Consider the following 17,915-nt stretch of genomic DNA (forward strand, 5'->3'; position numbering starts at 1 on the left):
ACAAGTCTGATTGAAAATGGTCTGAGCGTATCTCTAGTTTTCGTAGCACCTGCACTCCGCCAATTGCTCCAGCAGATTCGGGGACCAACAAATTCGAATCCATTGCATACACCTAGTCAGATTCGATACATCGAATCAATTAAATTACTAACATCCTATTAAGTGCTTACTCAGCGATCGGCATCGTGTTGTAACTTAAGAAATAATTGTGAAAAACTCCCGCCTTGGGCACTTCGACAAGAATGAATTTCACATTTCCGGCCAATTTTGTTTGTTTTGGTTTGCATGAGATTAAAAAAACGGTAACGTTTTTGGGTGGGTGCGGAAACTAAGTAACGCATTTAGCTCTGTGTCAAAATCTCTTCACTAACACCACGCTCGCTGATATGGCGCATTTTTTGTAATGTAAAACGACCGTTTTTTCTACGAGTGATGAAAATTCATCTCGTGTTACGTCTTTTTTGTCTGTGATACCGGGTTGATGCAACTGACACTGAAAATCTTTCCTGAGTGGGGCTAGATCACACGATGAATAATTTTTGAGACCAGAAATCTTACCCTCTGCATCGCCACATCAGTGCACCAGCGTCGCGAAAAGTCAAGATTATTCCGTCCAACTATTCTTCGAGAAATTTTTTTTAAAATAGGTCACGACTCAATCAATGACAAGTAAACCTCGCATTGAAAATAATTTTTGTGTTTTCAAAAAACTAGTTCGCGCAAAAAATATGGCATTATACTCAAATGTTTAGTAGGTGGTTGTGTCTGAATATGCTTAATATTTTTATGATTCTAGTTCATAACTTGATGATACATTAATTTGTATTAACTTTATTGACTAAAAAAGTCAAGAATTGAATGATGTGCAACGATTTTCGTAAATTCTCTTCGTGTTAACTTGATATTTTAGTCTTGAGTTTATCGTCGGATTTTTTACACAGAGTCACGTGTCTTATAGTTTTCTTAATTATTTCACGGATTTGAATTGTGGCTAAGTAATGTATTTTTGATGCTTAGCGCAGTTTCATTTAATTCCGAACATTACACTGAATCTTAACAAAATAATAACAGGGTTACAGGTCCTGGTAGTTTCCTTGTATCTAATGCTCGCGCCTATGAGACTGGTTGCTAGCATTTGTACACAATATCTCACATAGAAATTTCAAAACCAAAGAGCATAGCGAATAATCCATGAATAATAGTCTGAGTTCCTTGAAATTGTTTTCGTAAGTATATTAAGATTATGTGGAAAATTAATTACTTCATGAACTATATCATGAACAGTTTCACGAGCTCGACGGGTAATCGTGTCTAGCATACTATCATGAATCGGTTAAAAAATCGATGAATAATACACTGTATTCCAGTGAAATTGATTACGTGCAAAGATTAAGATCAGGCAAATTATCGTAAATTTCATTACTTATATCTTGAAAGTGGAAGCGTTTTTTTTAATTTGTGGACATTTCCACGCGCACGAATGGTGAATTGTAACTTATATGCTCGCAATCATAACCAGTTGACGAAGCAAGAATGGATCCATGAATTGTATTCCGAGTGTCGTGTAATGATTTGCGAGAAAATATCAAGACTTTGTTAATGTTGTGATCTAATTCACAACCACTAATACCAAATAAACATCAATATATGATTAATCATGAATCAGTTAACGTCGTATATTCGGACCATAGACAATGTTTCTAGATTTGTGGTTAAAATTTTGAGCCAACGATTGTCGAGTTCGCGAATTGTCGGCGTGGGAAAAAAGCATCGGCGGCGCGCCGCCGGTCTACCTTTCGGCGTCGGCGTTTGTTAAAATTTACCGGCGGCGGCGGCGTGGCGTGGCGGCGCACAGGTCTAATTTCTATCTCTCTCCGTTGAAAAGTTAGTGTTGGCGCCCTCTATGCGGTAACAGGTGGAACTAAAATTTTCTAATCAAAGCATGACTCGTATTATTTACTATAATTCTTCTGAACATACCATTGAGCTAAACCCAACGATTATTTCACAAAAATGTTTAGTTCGTGTGAATCGAGTACTGATACACAACCACGCACTATCAGGCCCCATGCAAAACTGACTCAGACATCACTTCATTAAAAGTTTAATAACTTCTTTTAACAAAGTCGGATTTACTTGCAGTCTTCGACTAAGTTGTAGACAATTCAATTATCCTTCTTATTTTCACTTACAGTGATAATACGATGCATACAGTGCCACCTAGCGGCGAAAATGTGTGCTGGTGGGTTTTCTCTATGTAAATTATTGAAAATTCCCATACAAACTTCAGGCCCGTTGGTGCGGTAGTTGGACTTGTCCGATTTGCTTCAAATTTGGTGCAAGTACTCCTGGTGGGACTAGGAATCGACGCAGAGGTGGGCCGATAGGGGTCATTTTTTCCTGTCACCCTACTGTGCACCCAGTGCATTAACGCAAGTGACGGAAGGTTATCGAAAAGTTTCGTGAAAATGAAAATTCCACTAATGATGATGATTTTCCCAAACGGTTCGTTTTCGTGTGGTTTTTATTTGTTCTTTTGCATTAGGATTAGCGATAATAATTCAAATCAAGAATACTACTGGGAAGTCACCTTTAGAAAAAGTCGATGTCGAAGTAAAATTTGAAACTATGCACGCATGTACTTCAGAGATAGCGTGATATCAGGAGCTGCGATTTCATTTCAACGCTTTTTTTGTGAAAAGGGCGATACTTACAAATGTAAACATAGATACATGCGAATGAGGGCTTTGAAACGCAACAAATTAACCTAAAAGTTTGGATTCTACGATACTGCTTTCTTAAACTACAGCAAAAAGTACAACAGGCGAAACTGTATTTTTGTTTGTTTATTTAAAGTTTCGCCCTCCACGCTCCATGCAAACAAACAGGGCGATACTTTTTTTGCTAGCAGTTTAGAGGCGAAACTGTTATTTTCGTATTTTTTAGGATTATCAAACTGATACCAGCTGTAAATAGTAACAATGATCTCTATTGAAAAAACCCGGACGAAATCGGTGGTGTAAAACGGTAGTTATTGTAAAAAAACGTAAGGGCGATACTTCAATGCTGATAGATGGGACCGAAAAAGTAAACAATCGCCAAAGGGGCGATACTATCATTTTGTCAATTTCAATAGCAAAAACAAATTTTAATTTAATAATTTCAAATACTTTATGAAGTTTTGGGTTTCGATCACTGAATCATGCAATCTAGAATGTAAAAAAATACAATAGTTCTTAAATAGGAAATAAAACCAAGTCTGGAAATATACACTGTTGATTTTCTTTGAATGGTATCACTGCTAGTATCGCCCTTTTCAAGAAAAAGCGTTGATTTCTTAGTTCTCAGTCGCGTTGGAAATTTGAGTAAAATATAAACTTCAAATCGATTCAAAAAAATTCGTTTTTTTTGTTTCAGTACAATATATAACCCCTTTAGGAAAATTCAGTTTTCCCACCACAATATAGATATTTTATTAACAGAGCATTAACAATAATTCGTTGGTATGTCTATTTTATGGGCCATTTTTTCGCTTTCCCATTGATTTGGTTTCAGATTCCTAGCACTGATGTTGTCCTGTGCTGATTTGAGCGATTCTCTGAGTCCTGCCACTATCCCATGTAGTATGTGTTATCAAAAACATCGCGAAGCATCAAGTTCTAAATGCTCTCAAACGATATAATATCCGAAGAGTGATAAGAGTTATAAGAAATGTCTCATCACACTGTTAGGTGGATTAAACACGTTTTTTAGATTGGTCCCACTGTGGGGCGCATGTAGAATATCATGCCGTGCCGGACTGATATAGCGGTTACGAGACCAGCGAATTAGCATGACCAGCTGGACCTGGAATTAAGTGACGTGCATGAGCACAGCCTCCCCCCGAAGTAGTCATTAAATGGAATACGGAGGATCAGGCAAATGTCGGACTCCTTGGTGGAGGTCAGCGGAGTACGGTTCAGAGTTATCTTTTCTGTTCAGAATCTCTCATTCTGACACGCGATAGACGAAATCGGTAGTATGGTCTAACTACTGGCGTGACGTGTGCTGAGTCGGCGTAAAAGTTTTACTACCAAGTAAAAACCTGTTTTAATCCACCTAGAGGTGCAATTGTGCCTTTCTCATTTCTCCAAACTATGATTTAATCGCTGGTTCGTACAATATAACATTATGGAAATGTCTTTCATTCTTATGACACTTAGTAAGTATATATAAGAGCACGTTTTTGCATTCATCGCGGTATCGGTTTGAATCGGAGTTTTCTATGTGATCGCACTCCACAACCCGTAACTCCGGAGCCGGAAGTCGGATGGAGATGGAATTTAATATCAGTTTCCGGCGACGCAACACCTTTCATTTGAGACTAAGTTGATCAAATCGGTCTAGCCATTTTCGAGAAACCAATATAACCGTTTCTCTGAATTTGGATGCTTCCGGATCCGTCGATGGTGGCCAGTGTGGCCAAAGAGACCTTGAATGACTGTTGGTGACCTAGATCTACAAATTCAACAGTTGTGTTTACATTTTGGAAAAAATTTCACCTTTTTACATTCATCGCAGAATTCGTTAGAATCGGGATTTGCTGCGTAATCGTACGTATCACCCTGTAATTCAGGAACCAGAACTCGGATCCACACAAAATTCAACAGCAGCTGATGGACCTTTCATTTAAAATCAAGTTGGTCAAAATCGGTTCAGAAAATTCCGAGAAACCGATGTGGACAAATCAACAAATTTTGTTTTGTAACCATACTCTTCAACTCGTAATCCGGAAAAAGATGTCGGTTGAAAATGAAATTCAATAGCAACCTATGGGAATATTATACCTTTCATTTGAATCTTAGTTTGTAAAAATCGGTTCAGCCATCTCCGAGAAACCGATGTGAACATTTTGTTAACAAATCCGCACATACACACACATACATACATACACACATACAAACATACCTCGACGAAATAACGACGGAAGACGAGCTGAGAGGTGCTATGAAGCAGCAGTGCAAACTGGGCGAGGTGCACATGACGATCCGGTTAAGGAAGGGATACGGAGAAACGCAGACAGCGATGATACGTTTACCGGTAACCGCTGCAGACAAGGCGCTGGAGGTAGGTAAAGTTACAGTTGGATGGTCGAGATGCCTACTGAGAGCCGCCCCACGAGTAAATAAACAAGCGGAGAAATGCTTCAAAAGTTTAGGCTTTGGGCATTTAGCAGGGGCTTGCAAAGGCCCAGACAGATCCGGGATGTGCTGGAAATGCGGAGAGACGGGCCATCTTGCGAGAGACTGCACGCAGAGGCCGAAGTGCTTGTTTTGCACCCCAGCGGAAGGAAACGACCATCAGACGGGTGCCTTTAAATGCCCAGCCTACAAGAAGGCGACTGCAGGCCAACGGTGATGGAGGTGACCCAGATAAACCTGAATCACTGTGATACCGCACAGCAACTGTTGTGGCAGTCTACGACAGAAACTATGTGCGATGTCGTTTTGATCGCAAGAGCCTTATCAAGTCCCCCCTAATAACGGTAACTGGGTGGCGGATAGATCAGGACCGCTGTGATACAAGTAGTGGGAAGATTCCCCATCCAAGAAGTGGTAGAACGTTCATACGAGGACTTCGTGATAGCCAAAAACGGCATCTTCGTATGTAGCTGCTACGCTCCCCCAAGGTGGACAGTAGAGCAGTTCACCCTAATGCTGGAGCAGTTAACCGAGCAGTTGATTGATCGGAAGCCGGTAGTCATTGGTGGTGACATCAACGCCTGGGCTGTGGAATGGGGCAGTAGAGTAACCAACACAAGAGGGTGTATCCTGCAGGAAGCTCTAGCGAAGTTAGACGTACGATTGTGCAATGAAGGCTCTGTTAGCACATTTCGGAAAGACGGGAGGGAATCTATCATCGACGTCACATTCTGTAGTCCCTCATTGACGGCGAACATGAATTGGAGAGTATGCGAAACGTATACGCATAGTGACCACCAGGAGATTCGCTACCGTATCGGTCAACGGAACCCCGCGGCAGTACAGAGAAGGGTGACCGGCGAACGAAAGTGGAAGACGAAAGCCTTCAACAAAGACCTCTTTGTTGAGACACTTCGGCCGAACGGCGGGACCGAGAACGTGGATGCGGCTGACCTAACAAGAAGGATTGTGGCGGCTTGTGACGCCACAATGCCGCGAAAACTGGAACCACGCAACAAACGCCGTCCAGCTTACTGGTGGAACGAGACGCTTAGTACGTTACGCGCTGCTTGTCTCAGAGCCAGAAGGCGGGCCCAAAGAGCAAGGTCGGAACCAGATAGAGAAGAGCGTAAGGCAGCGTTTCGGGAAGCTAGGGCCGCTTTAAAACGGGAGATCAGACTTAGCAAGTCAGAGTGCCACAAGGAGCTATGCCGAGAAGTAGACGCCAATCCCTGGGGTGACGCATACCGAGTAGTGATGTCGAAAATGAAGGGTCCGACGACGCCAGCCGAAATGTGTCCGAGCAAGCTGAAGATAATCGTCGAGGGTCTTTTCCCGAAGCGCGATCCAACTATATGGCCACCGACACCGTACGGCGAAGAAGAAGGAACAAGCACGGATCGGCAAGTGACTAACGACGAGCTAGCAGAAGCATCGAAGCGCCTAAAATCAAAGAAAGCCCCTGGTCCGGATGGAATACCAAACGTGGTACTGAAAGCTGCGATCCTGGCATGTCCGGACATGTTCAGGATAGCGATGCAGAAGTGCCTAAATGAAGGCAACTTCCCCGAAATGTGGAAGGTCCAGAAGCTGGTGTTGCTGCCGAAGCCAGGGAAGCCACCTGGCGACCCGACCTCCTACAGGCCCATATGCCTGCTGGATACACTCGGAAAACTCCTGGAAAGGATCATTCTTAACAGGTTGACGAAATTCATGGAAGGTGAGCGCGGACTGTCCAAGATGCAGTTCGGTTTCCGCAAAGGAGCATCGACAGTGGATGCAATTCGGATAGTGCTCGAGAGTGCTGAGAAGTCATCTAAACAGAAGCGAAGAGGAGATCGATACTGCGCTGTGGTCACGATAGATGTGAAGAACGCGTTCAACAGTGCCAGCTGGGAAGCCATCGCTGCAGCGCTGCATAGAATGAGGGTTCCCGACTATCTGTGCCAGATCCTGAAGAGCTACTTTCAGAGCAGAGTGCTACTGTACGAGACGAGCGAAGGACAGAAGTCATTGCGCGTCACAGCGGGCGTTCCTCAGGGATCCATTCTCGGTCCAACCCTTTGGAACGGGATGTACGATGGGGTGTTAACGCTGCAGCTGCCTAGGAAAGTGAAAATCGTAGGTTTCGCGGACGACGTGTCACTAACGGTGATGGGTGAGACACTTGAAGAAGTGGAGGTGTCGGTGACGGAGACAATAGACGCGATCGAGAGCTGGATGAACGGGGTCAAGCTGCAAATAGCTCACCACAAGACGGAGGTGTTGTTGGTCAGTAACTGCAGATCGGTCCAACGGATGCAGATCGACGTCGGAGGGCACGTGATTGCATCGAAACGTGCATTGAAGCAATTGGGAGTTATAATCGACGACCGGTTGAGCTTCAACAACCACGTTGATTACGCCTGTGAAAAGTCGGCGAAGGCAACGAACGCAATAGCGAGAATCATGCCAAACGTCGGCGGTCCGAGAAGCAGCACGAGACGTCTGCTATCTACTGTTTCGTCATCGATACTCCGATATGGGGTTCCTGCCTGGAGTGCTGCGCTGAAAACCAAGCGGAACCGTGAAAAGCTAAACAGGACATTCCGACTGATGGCCGTACGAGTCGCGAGTGCCTACAGAACAATATCGTCGGAGGCAGTATGCGTTATCGCCGGGATGATCCCCATCTGCATTAGCCTGGCGGAGGACGTGGAATGCTATCAGCGGAGAAATGCACGTAACGCTAGGAGACTGGTTCGAGCGGACTCGTTGACTAAATGGCAACAGGAGTGGGACAACGCGGAGAAAGGAAGGTGGACCCACCGACTCATCCCAAATGTATCGGCCTGGGTACATAGGAAGCATGGAGAGGTGAACTTCCATTTGACGCAGTTTTTGTCCGGGCACGGATGCTTCCGGAAGTACTTGCATCGGTTTGGACATGCTTCGTCACCCCTTTGCCCGGGTTGTGCGACCGTGCAGGAGACACCGGAACACGTGGTCTTCGAATGCCCTAGATTCGAAGAAGTTCGTAGGGGTATACCTGGTATGACAGCGGACAATATCGTCGAAGAGATGTGCCGTGACGAACATACCTGGGACGCTGTCAACAGAGTGGTCTCGAGCATGCTCTCCGAGTTGCAGAGGAAGTGGCGTAGAGACCAACAAGAAACCGCAAATCGGGTTTCGAGAGAAATTCCGCCGCCGGGGAACTCTCCAACTGTGTAGACTAGGTCCACCGCCGGGGACCAGTTGAGTAGTGCGTGATGTAGCACCGAGTTGGGTCGTCGGGGCGCCTGGGAACCGGACGTCAAGCTTCACCGGAATCGCTGAACCGACCTCGACATCCTTCCGGGTAGCTCGTGAGTAGGCTATATCCACCGCCGGGGATTGGACCGAGTAGACCGCGTCGCAGAGCTAGCAGTGGGTCGTTGGGGCGCCGGTGAACCGGAAGTTACGCTCCAACCGGAATCGCCGGATAGACCTCAGCACCTACTGTATGGCCCGTTGAGTAGGCTAGATCCACCGCCGGGGACTAGATCGAGTAGATCGGGCGAAACGGAACGAGAGGAAGCCAAAGGGCTCAAGAAATTGTGGTGCTAAAACAAAAGAAGAATCGGTATCGGGAGAGCCTCCTTCGCCGGGGAACTCTCCGTTGGCGTAAGCTAGATCCACCGCCGGGGACTAGACTGAGTAGACCGCGACGAAATACCACCAGTCGCAGGTCTTCGGGGCATCAGCGAACCGGACGCCCTGCTCCACCGGAATCGCCGGACCGACCTCGGCAACTGGTTGGTTGGCTCGGTTTCGGGAGAACTTCTCTCGCCGGGGAATTCTCCGTCGGAGTACGGTAGGTCCATCGTCGGGGACTAGACCGAGTAGTTCGCGAACAAGTCTGGTGCTCAACGAGTAAACGGCGCTGAATGGTGCGAGAAGGGAGTTGCGGTGCTAACTGGCACAAGGGAACCGAAGGGCTCGGTGAATTAGACAGTCTGAAGTTTGCCGCCCAGACTGTATTCGTAGGGGAGGAGCCTCGACTCACAGCCAGCTTTCCGACTGCCATGCAGAACTTGCCAGTCTGTGTGGATGGTAGAGAATTGATGGTGTGTAGAGGAGTGGGGCTGTAACCCTGCGGAAGAAACGAACTAGTAAGTAGTTGAATTAGAGTGTGTGCTATGCACATAAAAACCCCTCCCCGAAGTAATGCCGTAAGGTAGTGCCGGGGAGGAATCAGGTTCTGGGCAAGAGCAGTGGTTTTTTATCGGGTCGGGTGATGGCAGCCCAAACCCGTTCCCTGAGACATTGGGGTTTTTGTACATTTTCCCTCAGGTATCAGGGTTTTCCTGAAATTTTTTTTACTGCTCTCTAAAAAAAACACACAGACATTTTGTGATCTCGACGAACTGAATCGAATGGTATATGACACTCGGCCTCCCGGGCCTCGGTTGGAAAATCGATTTTTGGGGTTATTGCATAGCCTTTCTTTATATGAGAAAAGGCAAAACGCAACAAAATGAAAAACAAACCTTGATATCTTATTTGTCAACTTGAAATTTAATTAACATTTAAGTACAGTGAAGACTCGATTTTATCAGCACCCGATTTCATCAGCCTCCAATTTTATCAGCTTCATATGAAAATTGATAGTTGAAAGTTTGATTAGCTCTAGCAGACGAACCAAGTTGAATTCGAGTGAATCCTTCCGAAATATGCAAAAAAAAATTATTTTGCGCTGTCAGACCCCCTTAAGGTAAATTGAAGCTAAATAATCAGAAAGGTTATGAGGCCTTATCTAGGGACTAAAGAAGAATATTTTAAGAGCTTCGGTTTCTTAAAAAGAAAGAAAAATATATGTCTCGATTTTATCGAATGACCCTGTTTTATCAGCCTAAAATTTACCAAGGGGTGATAAAAACGGGTCTTTACTGTATTAAAATGTTATTTCGTTTTTCTGTAAATGCTTTCTCAGTTTTTATCGCGAACAGACCTGCTATAGTGAAACCCTTTATATCATCCATTGTATCCTGATCGGTTGCAGTTGCGTAAAATTTGACTTGACTAACTGGAAAACAAAAACATTCACCACGTGTTGTTAATGTTAAAAAAATCTATGGCGAAGTGGACTGACGATTAGTAAAGAAAAAAGAATAGTGATTGCATTCAAAAATGATGTGATTTGTCTTACTATTCGTGAATCTCTGAATAGGAACGGAGTTAAGAAATAAGTTTGCAAAATTCTTCACTATTTTGTCAGGAAGGTGTGCCCTCCTTTGCCAGTTGGAGCCGCCTATGAAGACCATATAAGGTAGTTGGCCACTCGTTTTAGCACGACACATTTCCAATGCAAAAGAAGGATGAATACTTGGAAAAATTACCAAACGCTCAGTCAAAATGTGCAATTATTTAGATTTTAATACAGATTCAAATGAAGCACGAAAGAAGCAATCAACCCCCAATGTTTGAGTAAACCGGGTAGATGAAAAGACCAGAAGTTTCAGTGAAAGAGTTATTTGGCATACAGATTCAAAGAACTGAAAGAAGGAATCAACTCTTATGTTCGAGTGGACCGGGTTTATGAGTGGATAACAGGTTTGTTTGTGAGAGGCCGTTGCATCCGACGGCTCATCCTCATCAGCTTTACACCGCCTCAGTTCCTTGACTTAGGTAATGCGCAAAGCTTTGGCTTCTCTCATAACCTACTAATTACTAATATTTTACTAATATTTTAAAATCAATCAACAAGTGCAACGTATAACACTTTTACTTGGCGCACTTCCATCAGTAGTGAGAAAGTGAAATAAACTGCTGAAGAGAAAGGATGTCACTGTAACCGTGCGTCCGTGCTATGGCGACACAGTTCAGATCATCGGTTACAGATTCTAGAACCGAAGCATCAGTCATAATACGTTTAGATTATAGAAAGAAATGTAAAAATTCTGCAATTGTCTAATGCGGCTAGCTGTGCACTCTTCGAGGGGAGCAAAATGACCTACATTCCGAACAAAATGATCGATTTTCGTCCAGATTTGTCCCAATTCGAAGCAATATGGATGCGTGTCCCATCTTTCCAAAAAATCCTGGGTAGTGGTTATATCTAGGGAATTAATTTCGTCGATCTTCACTCCCAGTTCTTTCAGTACACGTTTCGATGTTATGCCTGCTATGCCTCCGAAGATGAACTAAGCGGACAGTTGCTAACTAGCATCACCTTTGTTTTGTGGCGAGCTAGCTGTAACTTCTCTATTTCTTCCTTTTTATTAATGACTTAGAATGAGTCAATTTTCCTCTTTATGTTTTAAACGAGATTCAATTAGGGAGAGCAAGGAGTTGAAGGAAGAAAGTTTAGAAAAGCGTGGAAAAGGTCATATGAGTAAGCTTAGAATTTACCGGCGACTTAACCCTTTGTCTGCTACCGCAGGAGTCAGGATTTTTTGGCATTGAAAATGCGAATCACCTGAGTCTACGGTATGTCCGGACGAGCTATTATGTCTCTATTATTTCTGTTCTCAAATGTTTGATGGTCAGCGTTTTCACCTCTTCCAGCATCCCGTCTGTTTTCGTTACAATAACGACATTCGTGAATCTGACTATCTCGACTCCGATAGGCAGCTATAGCGTTAGCACGCCATTACACATTATGTTCCAATGCCAAATATAGTGGCTTGTGGCACGCCGGCCGTGACCTTCGTCGACTTCTGCTTCGAATTTTCGCAGTAGACTAGTACACGCTTCAAAAGGTAGCTGTATAGAATATTGCACAGCTATTGGGGGACTCGTATTTTGTGCAATGATGCTGCTACAGCCTCCTCTCTCTCTATGACTCTCCGGATTGCTTCCGTCGTCGATCTTCCTTTCCGCAATCCGAATTGACTGTTTGACAGACCGCTTTCAGATACTGTGCACCCCATAACCCTTTCGAAGAGCTTTCCGAGGGACATATGGGCCTGTAAGAAGCCAAATTTCTTGGCGGTTTTCTCGGCTTTGGCAGCAGAACCAGCTTCTGTATGTTACATGTGTGGTAAGTAGCCTTCGTCCAAGCATTTCGTCATCACTGTCCTGAACATATACGAGGATGCTAGAATTTTTCGTTCCAATCCGGCCCATTTTGACTTTAAGACTCTTTACCACTGTCCGAAGCTCGACAATGGAGGCATGCATATCTTCGTCGTCTATCTCGCCGTACGGTATCGGCAGCCATGTTGTTGGATTATGCTTCCGGAAAAAAACCCTCCACAGGCACATTTCAATCGATGACGATGGACCTTTGATCGTCGCCATCACGACTCGATAAGCGTTACTCCAGGAATTAGCATCAGCTTCTCGACATAGCTCTTTGTAGCTGTTTGATTTGTTCACCTTTATTTCTCGTTTGAAAGCGTGTATGATGTAAGAATATTAATAAAATTTCACGTCGGTTTTTCAGAGATGACTGAACGCATTTTAACAAACTTTGTTTCAAATGAAAAGTTGCATCGGCTGCAACTGAATTGCATTCCGATCCGACTTCCGTATCCAGAGTCTTTACAAACAAAATCATGCCATTCTTTTCCGTAAACCGATGTGTCCCAAGGTAGCAATCTAAATCTTTTGCTATTCGGACAGTTCTTCAACGACATCACAGTTCTGGCGAATGGTAGATTGTCCATGAACGCTGATGATTTGAACAAATTTTCTTTTATGACGTGAATAATTTTGCTTGTTGAGTTTTTGGAACATTCTCAAAATGCGCGGCTCGAATTGCTATAGAATTTCGGTTGGTCGATGTAACTATCACCAGAATTGTAGCTTCTCAACATAAGTTGTCAAATCTTCCTCCTTAGAAGGCGTTATGTTTTGATGATGATGTGACTTCCACCTCATACCTCTACAAAAGCTTGAGCTGATCGAATTATCTAATGAAAAATTAATAATTTGACACACGAAAGACTTAGTGTATGAACATTTTCGATTATAATTATTATATTTTACGCCATAGTTTTTTCAAACTATAAAAGAAAACGAAACAACGGACTTATCCATCTTTACAATTTAAATATTCAATTACCAGTTCAGCAAATTGCAAATGAGACAAACCTGATCACAGGTTTATAAGAAATCGCCGAATTCATACTGCTACAGCTTTAAACGAAATGCTTAACCTCGCGTTGAAAGCCGCCTACCCTACATCCAACCAATGGAAAGAAAAATTGCCCAAGGATACCACTTTCGAAGCCACCATTCGGATTTAGGTATATCCTAATGCCGGGTGAAGAGAGGAGCAAACGAAAAATCGCCCCAAAACCAAACCAATTCCGAAACGAAATAAATTGCTTTGAAAAAAAAACGAACGAATGTTCGCGAATGGCAAGACGAATGGCAGCTTCAACAGCCCCGAGGAAGCTTAAACATGTACAAGTCAGAGAAGAAGAAGAAAAAACCTTCCGTGTTCGCCGCTAATAAATAACGGAAGAAGATATCCCGGGTCGGAATCGTATTTCGGACAGCAACAACCTACAGCAGTCACTCAGTGGCACCACGGCGGCCGTGGCAGAAAATTGCCAAGGGAGATTGTGGAAATTTGCAAAAAATATAAGTTGGACAATGCCGCGCGGAAAATGCCCAGATAAACAGTAATCCTTGTTCTGAGTAGAGCTGGAAAACGGATCGACTCGGATCGGGTGGTAACTTTTCCGCCAGGCAGGTTGAAAACGAGACGAAGAAGATTGAACGGAACAGTCAGTGAAGTGTGGAGGCAATAATCGAAACTTTGCCTATTTCGCATCCGTTAAGCCGACTGTTTTCCTGATTTTTGCCATCGGAGTTGAGAAATCGTGATGCGGCAGTCTGCGATGAAGGAAAAAAATAACGAAACCGGTTGAATCGAAGGAAGTGAATGAACAAAGTTGCGCTTTCGGATTGTGATTGTACGGCCGGTACGGAGGCTGAGAGCGAATACTAAATTGTAGTTTGTTTCAGGAAACAGACAGGCTGTTCATGGCAGATTGCTGTGCTGGCCTAATTTCCCTGTCTATGGTGGAAGAAGTGAACAATGTGCCTCATAATATATCTCGTAAATAATTGCTTATTGCGGGAGACTTAAGTTGTTTGCTAACAGGCCGAATTAAGATTAGTCTGAAGAGCTTTTACTGCGCCGCCTTATATGCAGAAGAGCATTTTATTTTCGAAGGACCTTATTTTGTGCAATAGTGTGTTATTTAAATACGTTAGCCAAGTCGCAAAGAACTTTGTAAAAAGAAACGGTGGTTATTAAAGTGTGAATAGCGGAAAAAGCGCATTGAATTAATGAAAGGATATTCCAGCGTTCAGTCGTTACTTTTTTCCGCAGTTTGCTAGGAAAGAAACTGAAGAAACAAGGGCGGATTCATTAGGTACTACATGCATCTAATTAGAAAGCGCCGTCGCCGTTTTTTTGTTTCCCTCTCACACAAAAAAAACACAAGAGTAATACTATATATCCACACTAATGACAGTTACACTCTAGCCTCCAAGCGAGGAATTGCGCCCCCTCAGAAAAAGGATAGTTAGTACTCACGGATGATGATAATCAGCAGAACCACTCCGATGATGCCCATGATGATCATCATCTTCATGTTGGCCCACCACTGCTTCCGCTTGAGTTTACCGGCCTGCTGTTCGAACTGCGATGCACCGTGCTGAAGGGCATCCGCTCGGGTGTCCAGTTCCGACAGCTTCTGGTCCCGTTCCAGTACCTTCTCCACATTCACGCGCATTATACCGACCACCTCGTCGACCTGGGCCTGTGTCTGCTGCAGTCGGTTCCCGCCGGCGGTATGGTTGCTTCCGGTCGGTTGGGTTCTGCCAGTCGGTGGGGGTGGTAATTTAGGAAAACTGTATGAGTTTGGGATTATGGCGATTGGCAAATAGGTTGGTTATTTGGTTGAGAATTTAGATCAAACACACATACAGGGGGGAGACACGCGGAAAACGGTGAAAGGTGAAACGTGCAGGCTCGGGAATGGAATGCATTCATTTATCTAGCGAAAAGCTTATCAAACGGAATCAGGATTAGCTATGGTCGAGACTACAGGATTAGTTACAGAATTATCTAATTGAAACTTGAAGAATCTAATGTCGTTTTTGTTTTAATTGCCCTCTCTACCTACAGATTTACACTCTAGTGCAACGTTTGCAACTTACGTAAAGTACAGTCAAATGGAAGAAGCAAAACAAATGAAATAAGAGAGCTGACCAAAAACTTACCCATTCGAAGTACCTTCAGGGGCAGACATTGTTGTCGTATGACGTTTTCTGAAAAGAAAAACACAATAAGTAAATATTTCTGGATGCTACACTGAGACAGTCTGTATCAAAATATGTTCGGATTTTAAGAGAATTTAATAGAGTCATACAGTTGTTTGAGATGTCTTCAATCCGCGCAAATTTATTCAAATGGTTCTATGGACAAATAAGAGCATCTCTTCGTTTATTTTCCCTTTCGGTTTTTACAAGGCAATCGAAATACTTTCCAAGAATTGGTCTTGGATATTAGTCAGAGTTACTGAACAAATGTAGAAGCGAACAAAAAACTATCTTTACAGTTTTGCACATAGGACCATTTCAATAAGTATGCTAACATTGCCTTACTTAAGGAGTATTGCCACCTTGAAATCAATAAGGTATTACGAATTAAATTTACTATCTAGCACTAGAAATTATCGTCTTATAAATTATGAAAATTGACTACACACATGTTTTCAAGTTTATCATTTTGAGTGCACACTAATTTACAGTATTTGTATTCGGTCGATCATCCCTGAACTTGAACAATGCATTACTCATAAGCTTAACTCGCATCCTTGGATTTGCTCATCGTTAAGGTACACAACAGACAAGGTAAAATTCCTCAAATAAAGGCAAGCTTCTGTCTTCAAAGAAAACCTGTGTGGTGGCGAGGTAAAGCTGTTCGGCTATAATCAGCACGTGCGCAAAGAATTCCACCGGAATCGGGCATCGTAAGGATGGTGCAGCTTTTATGGCCTATTTTGGTAGCTAGGTATTTAACGTTGATTGCTGTGCTTGGTCAGTCCTGCTGTTCTACTGGTAGAAAGTTTTTTTTCGAATGTTGTGACAAAAGTTGGAAGAATCACACACTACAATTGCAGACGAGACAGGAAATGTGGCCCACTAGAACACTGCTTAAGGCCAATTGCAACGGGCCGCGATTCTGAATGTGATATTCATTGTACGGTTCAGATCACGTGTATCATCGCGAAGGGCTCGATCATTTGTGCGCTTACGTGTTTAATCGCGTGTGCGTTTGTATGTCGCGTGCGCTAACGTGTATGTAACGTCGCGTGCATAAATTTTATTTTATAACCCTCAGCCTTTCGCATATTCGCTTGTACTCGGGTGATCGCGCGGGGAGCGAGAATCTTAATATTTAATTATCGGTGTACGTTTCAGATGCTAAAAGAAGGCCAGTGAATATGAGCTTTATTTTTTGATTGGTCCAACTGAATATATGAAATTGCTAGGACAGAGGGTAATTATTTTCGGCTAAAACGTTCACCTTATTACCAAATTTCAAATTATCAAATTTGCGCGTTCGCGGGCGTAGGTGTGCGTTGTTGATCGCGAAGGGCTTAAGCGTTCGTATGTTAACGTGTTTGTCGCGGATACAAAACTCGATTTTGTAACCGTGTGGCCATTCACATATTCGCATGCGTTCTTGGATGGTCACGCGGACCGTCATTTAGTTTTCGGTGCACAATTCACATTTTTGTTAAAGAATTTTTAACTACATAATATAATCTTTGTATTTGTATAGAAGTTCACGAACTCGTGGTTTCCTTTTTATGAATTGTCTTGAATCTCTGTCCAGAAATATTTCGTCTACATCTAGATTTGTGTTAATGGAAGTCAATTATATTTCCTTATCTAGTGTTTTTGATGTTGTTGGTTCATTGTGTTGAGTTGTAGAGGTTGTTGCCAATTGTGGAATTTTCTTTACATGTGCCACATTCCTTTCGTATTGTTTCTTTGATCCTGAATCTTCAACTGTTACCTTTGAACCTATTCTTCTAACCGTATATCTATTTTAGTGAAAGGGTGTTTGCATTTTGTTGTATGGTGTTAAATGTTGCATTAAAACGGTATCACCCGTCTGGACATCCGATTCCGTTGCGCGTCGCCTGCTGTCCTCACGGTCTTTTCCATTGTGTCCGGTGTAGGTGGAGCAGTCTCTATGTCTTCAATACAAGGAAGCTTAGAGCATACGGTTCGACCGTAACACAGTTCTGTTGGTGTTTCCCCTGCAGATGAATGAAGCGTCGTATAGTATATGATGAGATAATCGTTTAAATCTTTTTTCCAAATTCTTCCTAAAGCGCGACTTATTTGTAGTCTTTTCTAGAGTGAACGGTTCTGGCGTTCTACATGTCCATTTTCCTTACTTTTTTTTTAAATAGTAAAATAGTTTTTGTTACGACGAGGTCCCCCGTTCGACATGCTTTACTCGACGCGGCGACTCATCGATCGTCCACAGCGGTGCGGCAACTGTCAACCAGTCGCAGAGTCAAGATTAACTGTCGTCCAAACGTCATCGGCTGGCAGCAGGCCTTTTTCTTTTCGGATCCAACAGTTTAAGTGAACAGACCGTAAAATTAAGATTTATTCATTCTCGTATTTATAAATATTATATTATTTCTGCATTACGCAGTTACACAGATCACCTAGATACTTACTGTAAGTAACAGCACTGATTTATATTTTACAAAATTTCTAATTAAA

At 43.2% G+C, this 17,915-nt stretch overlaps 2 protein-coding genes across 4 annotated transcripts in view; one reads left to right on the top strand and one right to left on the bottom strand.

Moving 5' to 3' along the window:
* Positions 1-17,915, top strand: part of LOC131693751 (chondroitin sulfate N-acetylgalactosaminyltransferase 1) — a 182,219-nt gene that overhangs the window by 128,325 nt on the left and 35,979 nt on the right. The gene's annotated exons all lie outside the window — the stretch shown is intronic.
* The window catches only part of LOC131693752 (synaptobrevin), a 78,390-nt gene that overhangs the window by 48,250 nt on the left and 12,225 nt on the right, over positions 1-17,915 (bottom strand). For 2 of the 3 annotated variants that reach the window (XM_058981871.1, XM_058981872.1), the window contains exons 2-3: positions 15,387-15,434; positions 14,698-15,014 (exon numbers count right to left, since the gene is read on the bottom strand). In XM_058981871.1, the coding sequence (XP_058837854.1) occupies positions 14,698-15,014; positions 15,387-15,415 (346 nt within the window). In that variant the 5' untranslated portion in view covers positions 15,416-15,434. The remainder of the gene's footprint in view (positions 1-14,697; positions 15,015-15,386; positions 15,435-17,915) is intronic. The other variant, XM_058981873.1, reaches the window with a different exon arrangement.

Source organism: Topomyia yanbarensis, chromosome 3, assembly GCF_030247195.1.
Source record: "Topomyia yanbarensis strain Yona2022 chromosome 3, ASM3024719v1, whole genome shotgun sequence".
Classification (NCBI taxonomy): domain Eukaryota; kingdom Metazoa; phylum Arthropoda; class Insecta; order Diptera; family Culicidae; genus Topomyia; species Topomyia yanbarensis.